This window comes from Rhinolophus ferrumequinum, chromosome 21 (genome assembly GCF_004115265.2).
Source record: "Rhinolophus ferrumequinum isolate MPI-CBG mRhiFer1 chromosome 21, mRhiFer1_v1.p, whole genome shotgun sequence".
Classification (NCBI taxonomy): domain Eukaryota; kingdom Metazoa; phylum Chordata; class Mammalia; order Chiroptera; family Rhinolophidae; genus Rhinolophus; species Rhinolophus ferrumequinum.
The window spans coordinates 34193621-34212478 of record NC_046304.1 but is presented as its reverse complement, the minus strand read 5'-3'; the positions used below and the strand labels follow the sequence as shown (position 1 = coordinate 34212478).

Here is an 18858-nt window from a genome sequence, read left to right as displayed (position 1 = left end):
TAGGCGAGCATGTCTCTTCCATTTTCACAGTCCCTGTCCTTCCCATTGTTTTACACCCTCCCCACTTTGCTCATTTTTGTTACTGGCCCAGCCCTACAGCCATCCAGCTTGCCACTCTCTGATCTTAAATTAATACCCTTTTATTTTTAAAGCGAGGTTTATGTGTGTGAATAATAATAACAAAAGTTAACTTTTATTGACCACTTACTTTGTGCCAGGCATTATTTAATATTTACTTCAATCCTATGAGGTGGGTACTTTTTTTAAATTAATTTTATTGGGGAATATTGGAGAACAGTGTGTTTCTCCAGGGCCCATCAGCTCCAAGTCGTTGTCCTTCAATCTAGTTGTGGAGGGCGCCGTTCAGTCGCCATTTTCAATCCGGCATCCTTGTTGAGAGTTCGCAAGCTACCCAGCTGAGCCATCCTGCCACCCCTCTAGAAGCTCAGCGGCAGCTCATTGTCTTCAATCTAGTTGTGGAGGGTGCAGCTCACTGGCCCACGTGGGAATCGAACTGGCAACCATGTTGTTCATAGCTCGCGCTCTAACCAACTGAGCCATACGGCCGCCCGAGGTGGGTACTTTTTATAATCTTTTTACAGATAGGAAACTGAGCTTCAGTGAGAGAGAAACTAACTTGCCAAGTCACAGACCTAGTAAGTGGTTTGAATCTAGGTGTTTGACTCTAGTCTACTAAAATACGACTAAATCAAAGAGGAGAAGAGAGGACATTCCAGGCAAAGATGAGCCAAGACGGGGGAGGAGGTACTTCTGGGGATGCAGGGCACTGGGAGGACGCAGCAGACTGAGATGAGGAAGGCTTTGCACACTGGAAGATAGATATTGACTTTGGGACAAATTGGGTTTGCCCACTTCCCTTCACCCCCACTACCCTCACCCTACTGTAAACCTGGAACCCTGCAGAGCCTCTTACTGGTCTTGCTCTTCTACTTTCATCCCTGTTCATCCCAGTGTAATTCTTACTCTCATCAGTATGATTGTTTTGGAATGCAAGCAGGTCTCCTGACCTGCCCCTCCTCGGACTTGCCCTTGCACTGGGGATAAAATCGAAAAGCTTTAGCATGGCCTTTAATGGCCCTGTCTCTGCCCACCTGTCCAACCTCCACTTGTGCTATTTTTCCCGTTGTCCATTTCACTGTATCATAATAACACTGGCTAATATTTATTAAGGCTCCCCTCATCCTTTGTCCGTTTTATCCATCAAATCTTATTCAGCTTAAATATCATTTTTCAGAGAGGCCCTCCTGACTCCCCATTCCATCTAAATAATAATTCTCTGTCCTCTCTCATAGCACCCTCATCTTTCTTCACATAACTTAGCATGTTATGTGATTATTAATGTGTTTAAAGATTAAGGACTGTCTTCATCACTAGACTGTAAACGTCTCAGGGACAAGGATTATGTCTGTTTTCTTCAATGCTGTATACTCAGTGTTTAGCACAGTTCCTGCTTATGTTAAGTTTCCACTAAGTGTAGAATAAACAGATGAATTAACAGATGGGTAAGAGCCGCGTATCCTTTTCATTGGGTGGCACGCACACACAGACAAACATACACTGTTAGTGCTGAGTAGACGTTTGAATATGTTTTGACAATGGGTACAAAGATTTATTTCAGCTTAAAATGTATTGGTTTTGCTTCTCTAGGGTACCCAGGAGTGGAGCTGAGGCAGGAGGTAAGTGAAGGGCAGAGTCCAGTCCTGAGCTGGGTTTAGTCAGAGTCACTGAAACCTGTAGAGAGTAGAGAGAGGAGGGGAAATGGTGGAGAGGAGGGTCGTTATCAGCTCGGAGTCAGCAAAGTAAATTTATCCTGGCACCCAGCCACAGTTTAACTGCTCCAACCTCCAAATTAGCTTTTTAATAATAAGTAATCAAAATGATTCAAAAAAGCACAGAGAGTGTTACCCACCTGCCTATGGAGATTTTCTCATACTCTCTTCTCTATTGTTCTGGGCACATTTCTCTCTTCCTTCTTACCCTCTTACCGGAAGCCTTCCCAGATTTGTTACCTCAATCCCTCCCTAACTTCCCAGCATTCAAGTCTCAATATATTTTGGTTTCTGTGCCTCTATGTCTGCATTCTCAATGAATGTCCCGTCTCACCCTTTAGGTGGATGGGTCTCTCCATGGTATGTAGCCATACCTCGTTTCTAGGACATAATAGATTGAAGGCCTTCATAGCTAGTGAGGTGGATTGAAGGCCCATTGAGACTAGCAGCAGCTATGGAGAAGGTCAACATGCAACCAAGTATAGGGGCTCCCTCACCGGGAAGACGCCATGGCACAAGGATACCGAGGGAAAGCTGAGAATAGTATGGGCAGCTCAGCTTGTGCGGGCGGGGAGGTGAGAGCAGCATCTCACGTGGAGGAAGCTGAGAAAGCAGTGCAAGCAGTAATAATAGCTGCCAACATTACTGAACTCTTATTACTCCACAGGTGTTGCTCTCAGCTCTTTCCTTGCATTATTTTATTTAAACGCCACAATAACCCCACAAAGTGGTTGTTGAAATAACCCTGATTTTCATGAAAACACAGAGGTTCAGAGTCTAAGAACCTGCCAGAGTGTGTTGGGGTGAAGATCTGAACCAGTGTCTGACTGCGACGCTCAAACTTATAATCACTATGCTAGCCACCCAGGGCCACCAAACTCCGCCACCTGAGCCTGCAGAGCTCCATCTGATCCACCATCCAGGCCAGCAGCTCCTGAATCAGTAAGTCCTTTAGCAAATCTTCATCCCTGGGGTTCTTGGGTAGGGAGCTACAAAGGAGAAAACCTCAGGCAGGCTGGTTAGCCTGGGCCCCACCCAGAGAGAGTAAATACAGGGACTGGGACTCCAAGGGGGGCTGGGGGTGGGGAGAGGGAGTCAACACAGCTGCCTGTCAGTTACCTCAGCTTTCAGAGCTCCACCCTGATCTGCCTCTTGCAGTCTCTTCAATACAAGGGAAAGCCAAACAGAATTCGGGTGGGAGACATCCCACTCCTCCACCTCTACAGGTATCCCAGAATGCATTACAAAACCCCAAGAGATTATTTTGGGAATATTCACTCTTCAGAATGATCGGTGCCATAGATTCCTCAGCTTCCTCAGACAGGGAGTAACTGATTTCAGGGGACTGGCTTTCGTTCAGTCCCTGTTCCACAAATAGCCTTCCTGAAGTGTGGCAGGGAGAAGCAGGGAAGCCAGTTCCTGAGGTCTCTTTCGTGGCCCCCTCTCCTTGACTCAGTGACTCTGCACACGAAGTCATCAATCTTAGAAACCTTGGCCCCCCAAGCCCCTCCCAGAAGCCCTGCCCCCATGCGTCCCAGGCTTCTCCCTTAAGCTTGGGCTGACCTCCAAGAGTTCAGTGAAGACCCCTCTTTGAACTCAGAGTGGAAGGGGATGCTTATCTGGGGCCTGGCCCTGCTCTGGAGTCTGGGAGAGGGAACAATGAGGTGGGGGTGGGTCAGGAGGCCCCACAACCCCCCTTTGCCTGTGGGCTGACTCACCCCTGCTGCTCTCTGGTCTCCTTCTTCCTGTTAGATTGATGGGCCAGCTCTAGGACCTGGGCCTCCCTCTGCGTGATGTTGTGTTTCCAGCTGGTAAGATAAAGATTAGGGCGTGAGTGGGGTTGGGGGCCATGCCAGATGTTCCCCAGTCCATAGATGCTGGAATCTTTTGGTACATCAACCCAAAGAGCAGAAGGTACCTCCTTCTCCAGTCAACCTCCCCACTACTCATCTTCAGCTGCTAGTGAACAGCTTTTCAGAATCTACCATGCTGACCAAACGGCGTGGGCAGGGAAAGAGAAGGAAGTAGGATGAGGGCAGTTTATCCTATTCCCAAGTCTGAAGTGGCCACCACCAAAAAGTCATTGGCAGCATTGTCATTGGATAAAGTCCATTGCCTTTATCCCCAATCCCTGGGGATCTTCTGTGAGCCCAACACATCTTCTCCAACCTCTCCCCTTAGAAGAAAAGAGTTGGAAATTGCCCTAGTCCTGCCCCTAGACTGGACTGCTGCCCAAACCAGGGCCACCATGATGTCCAGCTGCCCATCGTCGCCTAATCGAAAGGCGCCACCTGGAGTGTGCATCACACGGCTGTGTGGCCACAATGGACACCTGGGCTGGACATCGGAAGGTAGAGCTGGGCAAGGGGAACTCACGCATTCTTCTTCCCCTTCTGCGCCAGCAGCCAGTTCACAAAATCTTGTTGGCGGATCTTGTCCATGGCAATGCTGTAGTCACTGATGAAAGTCCCCTCGGCATACCTGCGGCCTCGAGGTTGGGAGCTGCTAGCCTTAGTGTGGAATCTGAGGGGCAAGGAGGGGCGAGAGAGAGAAACCAGGAAGCCAGGGAAGGGGTGCAGGGGATCCCAATGCCAGCATAAATGATTGTCGCTGACAGGAGGCCGACCTCTGAAAAGGAACCAGCTCGTTACTTGGGAGTCTGCTTTTATAGAGAACCCCCCTCTTGTCCATGCATCAAGCCCCCAGGACTTTATCCTCAGCTTAGGGCCCACTCCCTGTATCCTCAGTGTGTGGCTCTGGCTTCCGGGCAAAGAGGGATGGGGGAGGTCTCCTGTCCCAAAGGACTGAATAGCTCCTTCCGATACTCCTCTTGCCCTGGCCCTACCTGATTCAGGTCTTGGGTTCCCAGGGAACACTAAATAGTGAGCTCTTTTATCATAGCGCTTACTGAGTCAGGGCCCCTGGAAACCTTTAATACACACACTCACCTAATCCTCACGACACCCTTATTCTTTTTTAATTTTTTTGTTCAATTGCAATTGACATTCACTATTATATTAGTTTAGGCAGACACTATTTACACCTCTTTTAGTGAATAAGGAAACCAGGGTGCAGAGAGATTAATTTAGCACACAGCATAGGTGGGCAGCCTGGCCTAGGTCTATGTTAACTTCTACGTGACCTTGCCTCTCCTCGTATATGTCTCTGACAGCCGTGCCTCAAGTTCACATCGATGAATTTACACAGGCATATGGCTTAGCCTTGCATCTGAGAAGACCCAATTCTTTACTCAGACAAGTCTCTCTCGGTTCCCCAAAATACAAAGCCCCTTGCTATATTCCCTCCTAATACTCTGATTTTCCTCACAGTAATCGTGACAGTTTGCAAAGCGGCGAGGTGGTTCTTTGTCTGTTTTCCCCTTGGGTCTATACACTCCATGAGGGCGGGAGACCTTCATGGACCACTCCACAGAAATCCTCTGAGCCCTCTATAAAATTTGATCCAATGCACACATAAATGAATGGTGAAGGATTTCATTAGGAAGGGAGATACTGTCATCTACTTCAGACACTTGGCCACTGAGAAGTCCTCCCAGAGATCTAACCACAGTCTCTCCTGCTGCAACAGTAGCTCATAAGTACTCTCTGGTACCGTCCTTGCTTTGCACTCTGACTGCTGGCAGGATTTTCCCTCGAGCTTCTTTCATCTTAGCCTGAGGTTCCTCCCTTTCTCACCTCCCCCTTGAAAACCAGAACCCAGTCATCTCCCCAGGCCCTTCCCCTGCCCTTCTCACCCCTACCTGGAGTGACCCTCTTCCTTCTGTCCTAACACCACTGCCAGGAGCAGCGACACCAGCAGCAGAGATGTCTTCATGGCCACCGTCTTCCAAGGACTGTTTCCCGAGCTAAGAGAGAAAAGGAGCAGGATGAGGTGGAAGCACTGTGCTGAGGGAGCAGCCAGTACGGCAACGCACTGCTGGTGTGCCTCAGAGCCTGTGGGGGTGCTGAAAGCTGGGCTACACTGAGTCCTGAGGTTTGGGGCTCTTCTAAGAGGCTGGAGCAGCATCTTGGGGAGGGTGAAGGGTGCTGAGCATTAGAGGTGTCGGTAACTAGAAAGAACATGGAATCTGGCCAAGAGGTGAACCTTCTTTTTGTTGTTGTTGTTTTTAAGTAGAGTCCGAGAGGGCAATGGGGGAGAGATCCAGGCAGAAGAAAGCAGAAAAGACCCGTGTGCTTGGGCAGCCCCCCTTCCCGGTTCCAATGGCTAGACATCACAGGCATGTGGTTTGGCAAGATTCTCCCCTTAGAGCCCTCCAAAGTTCATACCCGCTAGCTTTCCAGCTCTCAAATTGTCTGTCACCTAAATCATCATAGCCCTCTTGCCCTAAGTGAAAACCACATGTAGAACCATCCCATTCTCCCCTTTCCAGGCTTTTCTATCGCGACTCAGGAAGTTCTTTCTGAAGTCTGACCCTTCTACCGAGAGCTTGCCCCAGGGGGTCTTCAGCAGAGATGAATAGCAGTGAAGAACCTTCTTCCCAAGCCCCAAAAACCAAAGCTAGACTAGAGATGAGCAGGCTGCAAGACTTCATCTTCCTGCCTTCGTCACCTGGGTGTTAAACGAACCATCAGAGCCAACTTCTTATTTCTTGTATAGAGGAAAAGAAAGTGAGATGCAAGGGTGCCGAGCATCTCAGGGGTGCCCAGTCCACTTCTCTCCAGTGTCTGTCCATCCCCTGTCCCAGCTGCTCTCTTACCAGATTCCTTTTCTGGCTCTTCCAGAAGAAGGTCAGGGCGGGGATCTCTTCCTCCTACCTTCTGGCCCTTTGGAACCTGCCTCAAGAAAAATCTGCTGGAGCTCCTTTATATCCAGGCATCACAGACCCGCTGATTAGCCTAAAAGCATCTTATCTCAAGAAATTAAGTGCACAGCTCCCGCCACATTAAGTCCATTTTACACGTAATAAAGTTTCCCTTTTCACCTGAACTGTGCTAATTGGTGATTAACATTTGGGTATTTCCAGCCGTTGTCTGGGCCCTGCCCGTGGGTAGGGTACCTTAAGTGCCCCTTTTCTTCTTCCCCCTCCTCCCTTCTGGGCACAGGGCTCAGTATTCTTCTGTCTCGCTCTTCTTTTAGAAAGGACACCTTCAGTGAGGGCAGACTTGGGTAGGGTGGTACTAACTGGGGGAGCAAGACGCTCCCATAGGCAATAGGCTACTTCTGGGGGGGAGTGGGCAGGGCTGCGTTCATTTGAACCTCAGCTCTGGATAGCGGCCCATAGCGCTGGCAATGTGGCAATGTCCCCATTGTGATATCTAGGGGGTGGTCCCAGCCAGCTGTGGAAAAAGCTGAAGAAAGAGAGGGCAGAGGGTTGAGGGAACGTGAAAGGTGGAGGTTCCCTGGGGTAACGAGGTGAACTGAGAACTTACACTCAAGCTGTCTTTCTTCTTAGGAGCAGAATAGAGTAGGGAAAAGAGGCACATTTACACCTGGGGAACTCAGAAGAAGGTGGGGCAGCTATAACTCTATTTATCTGTAAAGATTTATGAGATCTAATCCTCTCCAAATGCACTACTGTCCTATATAAGAGAAATCGGTGGTCCGGTCTCTGGGGACCACTGAGGTCGTGTTTTGCCTGTCAGACTGGAGGGCTCTCCAGGGCAAGGACTTCGTCGCCTTGATCAGACTGGGGGCTCTCTGAGAGCAGGGGTGTGAGCTAGGGGCTAGATCTTCTCCATCCTACAGAGGCTTCCTGAGGCTAAGGGCTGTGTCTGCCCCTCAGCCTGGAGACTCACTTGGGTGCTGCTCCCTTTGCCTTCCTACAAGTATTTAGTACTTAGTACAGCGGCTCTCAGTCTAGAAGGTGCAGAGCACAGACTGCATTTTTGGTGGACTCCCAATGCCTCCTTCGCAGGCTCTCCCTTCTCCGCTTGTCCTGGGTACTTTCAACCATAAACAGCCAAGTTCATGTTCTGCCTATTACCATGTTTCCCCGAAAATAAGACCTACTCGGACAATCAGCTCTAATGTGTCTTTTGGAGCAAAAATTAGTATAAGACCTAGTCTTATTTTACTATAATACAAGACCTGGTCTTTAATATAATATAATATATAATATAATGTAATATAATATAATAAAATATACTGGGTCGTATATTAATTTTTGCTCCAAAAGACACATTAGAGCTGATTGTCCTGCTAGGTCTTATTTTCGGGGAAACAGGATAGCTCCAGGGACTAATAAAGGCCACTTTCCTTTCCAGGTGAACTCCCCAGCCTGGGATCAGCTCCAGCATGAAATTAAGTGCTTGTGTGGGATGAGAGGCAACCAGAGTAGGAGGGCAATTCACCTCTGCTTCCTAGAGACCTCGCCCGCACACCACCCATTTTTCACCACGTAGAAAAGCTTCTCTCTGGGCAGGCTCTCCAAATTCCATCTCCTAGCTATCAACGGGTAGAGATTAGAGATCCATTCAGATTTGGCCTCCAAAGGGGATGTTGGGGGCTGCTTGTGATCCTGCTTCCTGTTGAGCAATATAGTTAATGGGCTCAGAAGGGTTTACGTCAAAACCCTGGAGGCAGAAGGTGTGCAAGAAGGGTGGACATCATTTCCTGGGATCCCTAAGTCTGATGTCAAACCAGAGTAAAGAAGATCGTGTGGTGGGCCCTGGCAGTCCTGAGCCTCTGGCTGGGGCTCTACGGATTTGTTTTGGGGGGTGGGCTGCTCTGAAGGCCAGTGTGCTTTAAGTCCCCACTTAACCTCTTGGAGGGGAACTCTCTGCAGCTCCCCTCCCTGTTTCCTTTTGATCTCTGGTTCTCATGCCATGCAGTGGACAGACTACGAAGAATGTGGCCAGGGCCCTGGGGGAGGGAGGGATGTGGAGATCAGAGAAAATGCTAAACTCCCAGGGAACCCACAGGTCCCCCACAAGGCATATTGGGAGGCTCAGGAATGGCAATAATGGCCTTGGGAAGCTGGACTTGATCAAAATAGTTTAGGAAATCCCACTGGTGCCTTGGTCAGCCAGTCCGTGCCGCCATGAAAAGTGCCCTGGTGTGCAGAATCCAGTGCAGTGCAAGGGTAGGGTGGGGAGGGGAAGCTCAGGAGGGGGCAGAGCCCCAGTCCACAGCGGAGAATTTCCAGGATGTGAGGGGTCAGAGAGGACAGGAGGGATGGGGAGGCAGGAGAACACCCCCAATTGGCCCAAAGCCCAGATACAAAGGCTGCCGGCCCAGACAGGTGGAAAGCGTTGTGGGGCATGGTTCGGGAAATGTCTGAGGAGTCCTAGAAGTCAGGGAGTCTGTGTGGTGAGGGAGTGACGGCAGTACTGCTGCAAGAGAACCCAGGCTCCTGCTCTCCAGACCCTCCTGGCTTCTGAATTGAGGCCCCAGGAATGAGAACTGTCACAGCAGGAGAGCCTTTGGGACTTGCTGGCTCTTCCAGCTCAAGATGGTGAGTCACCACCCCCCAGGCTGACAGGACCACTGTAGACATTCCAGGCTGAGCTCTGCAGCCAGGAGAGGGTGACTCAGAAGGCTGGCTTCAGTCTCCCTGCCATGGACTCTGCTTTTGAAGTTCACTTGGTCTTCATGCTCCCTGGCTGACTCAGAGCGCAGACACCCCTCTCTGATCTCTCTTACAACAGGTGGCAGATTTATTCTCTCCTGTAGAAGAGACAAGAACTCGAACCCTCACAAACTTTGCTGAGTCATCTGGTCCATCCTGATTCCTAGAAGGACTACCTGCAGCCTTTCCTCCCCAAACACATCACATAGTCATGATCCCAAACATTTTTTCCCATACCAGCCCCCCTACCATTCATGGAAGATCCAACTTTCCAGAAGGATCTTCAAGAAAGAATATACTACCTACAGCTTCTTTTGGCCATCTGCTACAGGAAGCAGTTTGGAAGTTCCCTCTCAATTCTACCCTCAATCCCTCTTGCTATTTTCAAAGGCTATTTTGTTTGCTTTTGTCAAGAAAAAGAGGTTGGCGCTTAGTAGTTGCAGCCTAATCCATGGGAGGAGAAGAGCAGTGCACAGTTAGAGCTGGGGGGAGTATTCACAAAGTTCTCATTGTGGGGAAGGAAAGAACTGGTGATACATTTAGGATAAAAGGCCGAAGGGCTGGGCAGCATTCCTGAGCTCTCTTCTAGTTGGGAGCACATCCGAGGGAAAGGAAGAGAGGAGTAAGAAGGGAGGGCTTTCCCTTCCTTTTCCTTGCAAGGGGATATGAGGATGGAACAGTTTCAGGGTCCCCAGTGGAGCAGTTTCTAGGGTCACCAATGAACTCCCAAGATACACATACACATTCTTGCAGTGGGTATGGGGAAGGCCTTCTGCAACTTCAGAAAACATTCCCCACCCCCAACCCCGTTAATTAGATTAGGGAGTCGCCCGGTGGGGTGAAGAAAGAGAAGGAGGAGGATTCAAACCCCAGCGCCACCCACCCACGCACCACTCCTGAGTTATGCTCAGCTTTGGGCAAAACCCTTATCCACTCTAAGCCTTAGCTTGGCCATCTTTAAACCGGGAATAAGAACACAAATCTGCCCTGCCTACCTCATAGGTAAGTGTGAAGTTAGTGTCTTGTTAACTTTAAGGCGTCCTGCCAGAGTGCTGGCTGGTGGTTTTCTCTGGAGTGATCTCCTCCATCTCACTCTATGATGAGAATTAAATAAGATGAAATACTAAAGCCAGGCTGACTCAGCCCAGCACCTGGGACATGGAAGGCTGTGAAATTCCATATTAGGAGTGAAGGCTTTGGAGACTGATCCACCTATGCTGACTAGGAGGGTGATTAAAGCAGTTTACCGTCTCTGTGCTTCGGTTTCCCTTTCTGTAAAAGGAGGGAGGTAATAGTTCCTGCCTCAAAAAATTGATCTGGGAATCATGTATACTTAGAAGATACACTATGTTATATTAGATCTTGATACATTACTTTTCTTTTGTAGCATAACAAATAACTCCAAATTTTAGCAGCTTAAAATGAGGAACATTTATTATCTCAGTTTCGGAGGCTCAGGAATCTGGGAGGGGTGTAGCGGGTGGTTCTGGCTCAGGGTCTCTCACCGAGTCTCAGGGAGCTGTCAGCTGAGCTGCAATCTCAGCAAGCCCCTCCCACACTGTAGACCACCTTTTTAGCTCACTCTTACGCATGGAGGCTGAGAGCTTCAGTTCCTCACCATGTGGGTCTCTCCACAGGGCTGCTCACCACGTGGCTTCTTCCCCAGAGCAAGGGTATGGACCACGATGAAAGCCTAAATGTCTTTAAAAATTTAAATCCAGAGGTGACAGCCCATCACTTCAACTATACGAAGATGCTATTGGTCACACAGACCAACCCTGGTACAATGTGGGAGGGACTACACAGGAGGCAGAGATCATAGGGGGGCCACCTTAGAGGTTGGCTACCATATCTCATCAGCCTTAAAAAATATTGACCATCACTGTCATTATTATAGAAAATGCTAAGTTCATTAAACATTTCTTTTCACTGTCATAAACTCAGCCATTCAATATCTATTTATCTCAGTCTCCTCTGTGCCCGAGTGGGAACTGAGATGATTTTAGATACTGAAGACAGATAAAGCTAGTAATTTTTCTGATTTTCCACAGAGACCAGCAGAGTACAGAGGTCAGAATGAATTACATTCTGAGGGGGTACTTGCTGGTTAGCAAGCAAATACTACATAGGATGTGCTTATACTAAAAAAAAAAAAAAGTTTTAAAATTGTTGTTTATCTGAAACTCAAATTTAACTAAGTGTCCTGTACTGTTATTTGCCAAATCTCGCAAACTTACCTGAAAAGCTTTTTAAAATCCCAATGCCTCAGGGCTATTTCCAGAGTCATTAGTCTGGAGATTTTAAAAACTTCTCATTTTGGAATAATTTAAAACTTACAGGGAAGTTGTAAAAATAATACAGACAACTCCAATATACCCACGGATTCAACAAGTTTTAACATTTTGCCATTTTTGTTGTATCATTCTATTATCTATCTGTCCTCTCAACATTTGAGAGTAGATTACATGCATCGTGTTTCTTTACCACTTAATATTTCCATGTACGTTTCCTAAGAACAAACATATTCACTTATATAACCACAATTATCAAAATTCAAGAAATGTACAATTATCAAATTCAAGAAATGTAACATTGATATAACACCTATAAGTCCATATTATAATTTTTTTCTATCCCAATAATGTTCTTTTGGGTTTCCCCTCCATTATTAGATACAGCCCAGGATCATGTATTGCATTTAATTGTCATGTCTTTATTCTCCTTTACTCACTTGCTCAGTCTTTCTTTGTCTTTCATGATACTGACATTTTTAAGAGCACAGACCAGTTATGTGATAGGATGTTTCTCAATTTGGGTTTGTCTGATATTTCTTCCAAATTAGGTTCAGGTTATGCATCCTGGCCAGAATACTAGAAAAAGGAAGCTGTGTCCTTTCCAGGGTACTGAACATAGAGGAACAAATGTCTACCTACCTATGATTGATGGTAATTTTGATCACCCAAAGTTTTGGGTGATCCCATTGTATAGTTACTATTTTTATCCTTATAATGAATAAGCCATGTACAGGGAGACACTTTTAGACAATGTAAATACCTTTTTCCTCATCAGACTTCTTCACTCTTACTTAGGTTTATTTAACAATAGTTGATGATTCTTCTTTGAACCCATCTTTACTATGATGATAGAAAATGGTTATTTTTCCAATTCACCACACCCTGCACAGTGTTGGGATTTTTAAAAACAGCATTATTGAGGTATAACTGGAATAATTAACTGCAAACAAAAATAATTAACTGAAAACAAAAGGACTCCAAATTTAATGTTTTGACACATCCTCTCCCATGAAACTATTACTGCAATTAAGGTAGTGAACTATTTACCATCCCCAGGTTTCCTTGAGCCCCTCTCTCCTACCACTTACTCCCCTCCCAACCAGTGATCTGTTTTCTGTCACTGTAGATTAGCTTGCATTTTCTAGAATTATATATAAATGGAATCATACAGTATACACTCTTTTTTGTTTGGCTTCTTTCATTCAGTATACTTATTTTGAGATCCAATCCTATTGTAGTATGATCAATAGTTCATTCTTTTTTATTGCTGAGTAGTATTCTTCCATCATATGAACATATTACAGTTTGTTTGTTCATTCACCTGTTGATGGACATTTAGGTTGTTTCCAGTTTTTGGCTATTACAAATTAAGCTGCTATGGACATTTGTGGACAAGTCTTTGTATGGACATATGCTTTTCTCTTTCTTGGGTAAATATCTAGTATTGAGGTCTGTTTAACTTTTTAAGAAACGGCCAAACTGTTTTCTGAAGTGGTTGTAACATTTTATATTCTCACCAGCTGTATGAAAGTTCCAGTTTCTGCACAGGCTTGCCAAAACTGGGTGTGGTCAGTCTTTTTCAATTTTAGCCACTCTAAAACGTATATAGTGATATCTCATTGTGATTTTAATTTGCATTTCTTTGATCACTAATGATATCGAATATTTTTTCATGGGCTTATTTGCCATCTGTATATCTTCTTTGGTGAAATGTCTTTAAATTTTTTGCCCTTTTATTTTGTGGGGGTGGGTTGTTTGTTTTCTTGTTATTGAGTTTTGAGAATTTTGGATACAAGTCCTTCATCAGATATATGATTTACAAATATTTTCTCCTAGTCGGTGACTTGTCTTTTCATTCTCTTAACATTATCTTTTGAGGAACAGAAGTTTTTTGTTTTTGCTGAAGCCCAATTTATGAATTCAGCTTTTTATGAGTTTTGTTGTGGTGTCATATCTCAGATATCTTTGCCTTACCCGAGGTCACAAAGGTTTTGGATTTACAGTTATATGACCTAAATGATTACGTTTAGGTAAATGACGGAGTTAATTTTTGTATATAGCATAGAGTATGGAACGAAATTTATTTCTTTGCATATGAATGTCCAGTTGTTCCAGCACCATTTGTTGACAAGATTATCCTTGAGTTGTCTTTCCACCTTTGTATAAAATAAATTGTGATGTACGCGTGGGTTGCATTGGGATTTTTAAATGCTCCACTGGTATAAAGGCAAAAGACAGGATTTGGGGTCCAGGTACATTTGGGTTGGAATCCTGTTTTTGTTACTTATCCCAGCATAGCTGACCTAAAAAGTAGAAACAATGATACTGCCCATCTCAGGATGTTTACCATGATTTACAACCTTCTCTCTGTGTCTTTTCTTTTCTGTTCTTCTTCCAGTCGGAGTGCTAGAACTGGGAAAGCTGGTCCTGAGGATTGTTTTTCCAACTCTGGGGTCCCCAGATCTAGGGCTCTAAGAAGCAAGAAAGGAAGGTATAATGGGTGCAGTGGTATTCATGAGCTATTTTCAGCCAGAACATCTAACAAAAATCAGACACGTGCTTCAGGCAAGGCTGAAAAGGCAAATTCCACTTCCAGGTCCCTTTGCTTTCAGTGGACCTCTTGCCACTGTGTAGAGCAGAAGCTCTGCTTAGCCACTCAACATGAGAACAATTTTTTATTACATGATCAATGGAGTTTTTTGGATCGGCAACATTTTTCAAAACATTGGCCTCATGGAGAAATAATACAGGAGCTCTTAGGTGATGAAAATAATGGAAACCAGTCACTTAGAGAAAGGAAGCACCATGGATCCTTCCCTGTGTTTGTTTTCCATTGTGTGGGAAAAAATGCTCCCTTAAATCATTTTAAAAATTAACTCATTCATTAATTTTAAAAAAAGGACAGAAATAATCCCAGAGCTAGAAACTCCCAGATTGACGAGGAAGAAATGGGCTTCTCCCTTAGAGGGTTCCAGTAAGGCAACTGAAAACAAAAAGGACTCCAAATAAGGACCAGGTCTGCCAGATCCAGGACAAACTGGGAAGGTGTGAATCTGAGCGCTTGCTTCCCGTTGTTTACCATGCTGGTCCTAAGTTTCAGCACATACCATCTCAGTTTATTATGAATCCATGTATAATTAATCAACCTTTAGCTAAAGTCAAGCCACATCCGGGATTGATCAGGGTGAGTTGCAGTTGATCCTCGACCTGGCTGCTAATGGAAGGAGAATTTCTGGCTGTATCAAATCTTGGGACAGCAGATGACCCAAAAGTGTTCCCTATTGGGCTTGTAAAAGTATTCTGGGATGATTCATTTGAATAGTTATTTGACTTTTTAAAAGAGTTTGTTATAAAAATATAATAGACAATCTAGAAATCTTGAAAAATATAGCAGAGTTGAGAGGGAGAGAGAAATCCACCTATATTCTCAAAAGCAAAGAGTTACTGTTAACAGTTTTTTCCAGACCTTTTACTGTTTCAATTAATTTTTATTATGAAATATTTATACTTAACAAAGATAATTAAGTTGTATATGTACAGTTTGAAGAACAATACTGTGTAGCCACCACTCAGATTAAGAATTAGAACATTCATCCCCAATATCTTTGAAGTGCCTTGTGAGCCCCTCTACAATCATCCCTGTACTACTTCCCAGAATTAGCCACTTTCTGGAATTTTATTTATCATTCTCTTACTTTTCTTTAAAGTTTTACCTCTTCTGGATGCATCCCTAGACAATATATTGTGTAGGTTTGTATATTTTGAACTTATATAAATAGAACCATATATGTATATTCAGTCTGGTGTGTGTGTGTGTGTGTGTGTGTGTGTGTGTGTGTTATCAGCATTGTGAAATTCACCCATGTTGGTACAACATGTTGCTGAAGTTAATTCATTGTCACTGCTCACTAGTATTCCATTGCATACTGTATTTGGCTTTATTTATCTATTCCCGTCAATGGACATTAGTAGGGTTTCTAGGTTTTGTTATTATAAGCAATTCTGCTGTGAATATTCTGTACATGTCTCTGGGTATCCATGTACAAGAATTTCTAGTAAGGTGATGCACATGTAGTTGTTGTTGTTGTTTTTTTTTTTTTTTTAAAGATAGTTCCAATCATATGAACTGTATGAGCACAAAGACTCTTTTTATTTTACAGACTCAATTTTGTGACATGCATTTTTTTGTAAACTTCCCCCAAGTTTTTCTAAACCCTTTTGAACACAATTTTTAATGACTACATAATATTTTAGCAGGTACCTATGTTAAAAGTTACTTGAGGGGCGGCCGGTTAGCTCAGTTGGTTAGAGTGTGGCTCTCTTAACAAGGTTGCCGGTTGGATCCCAACATGGGCCACTGTGAGCTGCGCCCTCCACAGCTAGATTGATATAACTATTTGACTTGGAGCTGATGGGTCCTGGAAAAACACACTTAAAATAAATAAAAAAGTGAAAAAAAAAAGTTAAAAAAAAGTTACTTGAAGAGTCCCCTATTTTAAAACATTTATATCGCTGACAGGTTTTTTTATTGATAGTGATAATTAACACATTCGTTCATTAATTTTCCTTTTTTAGATTTTGAAAAAGTTCTTTGTTTGTCTTTTTGGACTTCCAGAGCTACCGCCCTGGAGTGTCCGGTGCCCAGCCAGGGTCAATCCCACTGTGTTCTTCAGCATTACTGAGGGCGCTGAGCCTGTACACTGTGTCTCCTTTGAACTGTTTGCAGACAAAGTTCCAAAGACAGCAGAACACTTTCATACTCTGAGCACTGGGGAGGAAAGATTTGGTTATAAAGCTCCTGTTTACACAGAATGACTCCGGGATTGATGTGGCAGGGTGGTGACTTCAAATGCCATACTGGCACGGGTGGCAAGTCCATCTATGGGGAGAAGTTTGATGATGAGAATTTTACCCTGAAGCATACGGGTCCTGGCATCCTGTCCATGACAAATGCTGGACCCAACACAAACGGTTCCCAGTTTTTCATGTGCACTGCCAAGACTGAGAGGTTGGATGGCAAGCACGTGATCTTCTGCAAGGTGAAAGAGGGCATGAATATTGTGGAAGCCATGGGGAGCTTTGGGTCCAGGAATGGCAAGATGAGCAAGAAGATCACCATTCCTGACTGTGGACAACAAATTTGATTTGTTTTTATCTTAACCATCAGACCATTTCCTTCTGTAGCTCGGGAGAGCACCCCTCACCCCCATCTGCTCTGAACACCCTATAATCTTGGTGCTCTCGCTCCAATTCATTGGATTCTGGATTTTCCTTGTTCCTCTCCAAGTCTAGCTGGGTTGCAGAGTTAAGTTTATGATTATGAAATAAAAGCTAAACAACAACAACAAAATATTCTTTTGCCTTTTTTAAAAAACTTTTATTTATTTTAAGTGTGTTTTTCCAGGACCCATCAGCTCCAACTCAAGTAGTTGTTTCAATCTAGTTGTGGAGGGCGCAGCTCACACTGGCCAAGGCGGGGATCCAACGCCGGCCACCCTGGTGTTATGAGCATCGCACTCTAACCAACTGAGCTAACTGGCTGCGCCCTCTTTTGCCTTTTTTAATTGTGGAAAAATATACATAACAAAATTTACAAGTTTAACCATTTTTAAGTGTAAAATTCAGTGGCAAGGAGTACATTTACTTGTTGTGCAATAATTACACTATTCATCTCAAGAACTTTCTCATCCTGTCAAGTTGAAGCTCTGTACCCGTTAAACACTAACTCCCCACCTCACCTTCCAACCCCTGGTAACCACTATTGCACTTTCTGTCCCTATGAATTTGACTATTCTAAGTACCTCATATAAGTAGAATCATATATTTGTCCTTTTGTGTCTGGCTTATTTTACTTAGCAGAATATTTTCAAGGTTCATCTGTTGTAGCAGGTATCAGAATATCACTCCTTTTATGGCTGAATGAAATATTTTATATACTGGATTTTCAGTAGAAAAGTTACTCAAAAGTGCAACTTCTAAATCAAACTACCAATTCTTAAAGTTTTTTGTTGCCTTAAAGATATTCTCCCCCACAGCCATATGAAATGTTTTATTTCACTATATTCTTATGAGTATTATAAATTAAAAATAAAAAAACCCATTTTGCTATTTTTATGACCTGCTTAATTTTTGTTTCAATTTAGCTTTCTATAAAAATTGTTATGCCTTTCCCTTGAGTGTTTATAACTGTATTGATACCTAGAATATTCAATAAACATCTGCTGTGGGCGAGTGGCTGTACTAGACTTCCTGGGAATCACTGAGATGGAAGGCTATCTTGGGATGACATTTTTGCTTTGGATGGCATACAAAATTACAAATTTTTACAGTTAATGGGGTGATAGCTACATATGCAGAAAAAAAGACCCTAGCAGAGCTCTTGGCAGGAGGTGCATGTGGGCTGTTCTTGAGGTTGTCATTCTGGCTGTGTGGCATTAAGTGAGAATAAAATGGCAAAGGGCTGTGACAACTAACTCGGATGGTTGTTGTCGACTGCCTGAAACTCTAGGCTGAGAAGAATGACAAGGCTATATGACCAGACAGAGGGGAAGAGAACGATCATCAGTGGTCATTGGGCACAGGACTAGGGCGCCACAAGCCCAGAGATAACCTTTGGTTGCTATTTTTTTTTTAATTAAAATATAGTCAACATACAATATTCTTTTTGGGTGTACAATATAGTTATTCAATATTTATATACCAAAAAAAATTATATACCTAATAAAGTTATCACCACAATAAGTTTAGCAATCATTTTTCACCATACAAAGTTATTTCCATATTATTTACTGAATTCCCTATGCTGTACATTTCATCCCTGTGCCTTCTTTATAACTGGAAATTTGTATCTCTTCTTCCCCTTCACCTATTTTGCTCTTACCCTCTGGCAACCATCAGTTTGTTCTCTACTCTATGAGTCTGTATTTGTTTTGTTTTGTTTGTTCATTTGTTTTTTAGATTCTACATATAAATGAAATCATGCAGTTCTTCTCTGACTTATTTCACTTAGCATTAAGCCCTCTAGGTCCAGTCATGTTGTCGTCAATGACAAGATTTCATTCTTTTTTATTCTGAGTAATATTCCATTGTATACATGTACCACATCTTTTTATCCATTCATCTATTGGTGGACACTTAGGTTGCTTTCACGTCTTGGTTATTGTAAATAATGCTGCAATGAACACAGGGGTACATATATCTCATCAGTGTTTTCATTTTCTTCAGATAGATATCCAGAAGTGGAATC

General features: G+C 44.1%; 1 protein-coding gene and 1 pseudogene across 1 annotated transcript; one reads left to right on the top strand and one right to left on the bottom strand.

The window, feature by feature from the left end:
• Positions 1-1599: 1599 nt before the first annotated feature.
• Positions 1600-6529, bottom strand: GIP (gastric inhibitory polypeptide). The gene is made up of 6 exons (XM_033091463.1): positions 6508-6529; positions 5551-5655; positions 4167-4313; positions 3509-3598; positions 2678-2779; positions 1600-1752 (listed from the first exon to the last, which is right to left on the bottom strand). Exons 2-6 carry the CDS (start codon positions 5622-5624, stop codon positions 1743-1745), a joined length of 423 nt encoding a protein of 140 aa, XP_032947354.1. The 5' UTR covers positions 5625-5655; positions 6508-6529; the 3' UTR covers positions 1600-1742.
• A 9041-nt stretch (positions 6530-15570) lies between these two features.
• LOC117013202 (peptidyl-prolyl cis-trans isomerase A-like) lies at positions 15571-16756 on the top strand (annotated as a pseudogene).
• The last annotated feature ends 2102 nt before the right edge of the window (positions 16757-18858 follow it).

Excerpts from the sequence above, each read along its gene's own strand:
- GIP (XM_033091463.1), bottom strand. The coding sequence starts at position 5,624 with ATGAAGACATCTCTGCTGCTGGTGTCGCTGCTCCTGGCAGTGGTGTTA. Across the intron at positions 4,314-5,550 it reads AAGGAAGAGGGTCACTCCAG|ATTCCACACTAAGGCTAGCA; the intron begins GTAGGGGTGAGA and ends CTTGCCCCTCAG. Across the intron at positions 3,599-4,166 it reads CAGAAGGGGAAGAAGAATGC|CTGGAAACACAACATCACGC; the intron begins GTGAGTTCCCCT and ends TTATCTTACCAG.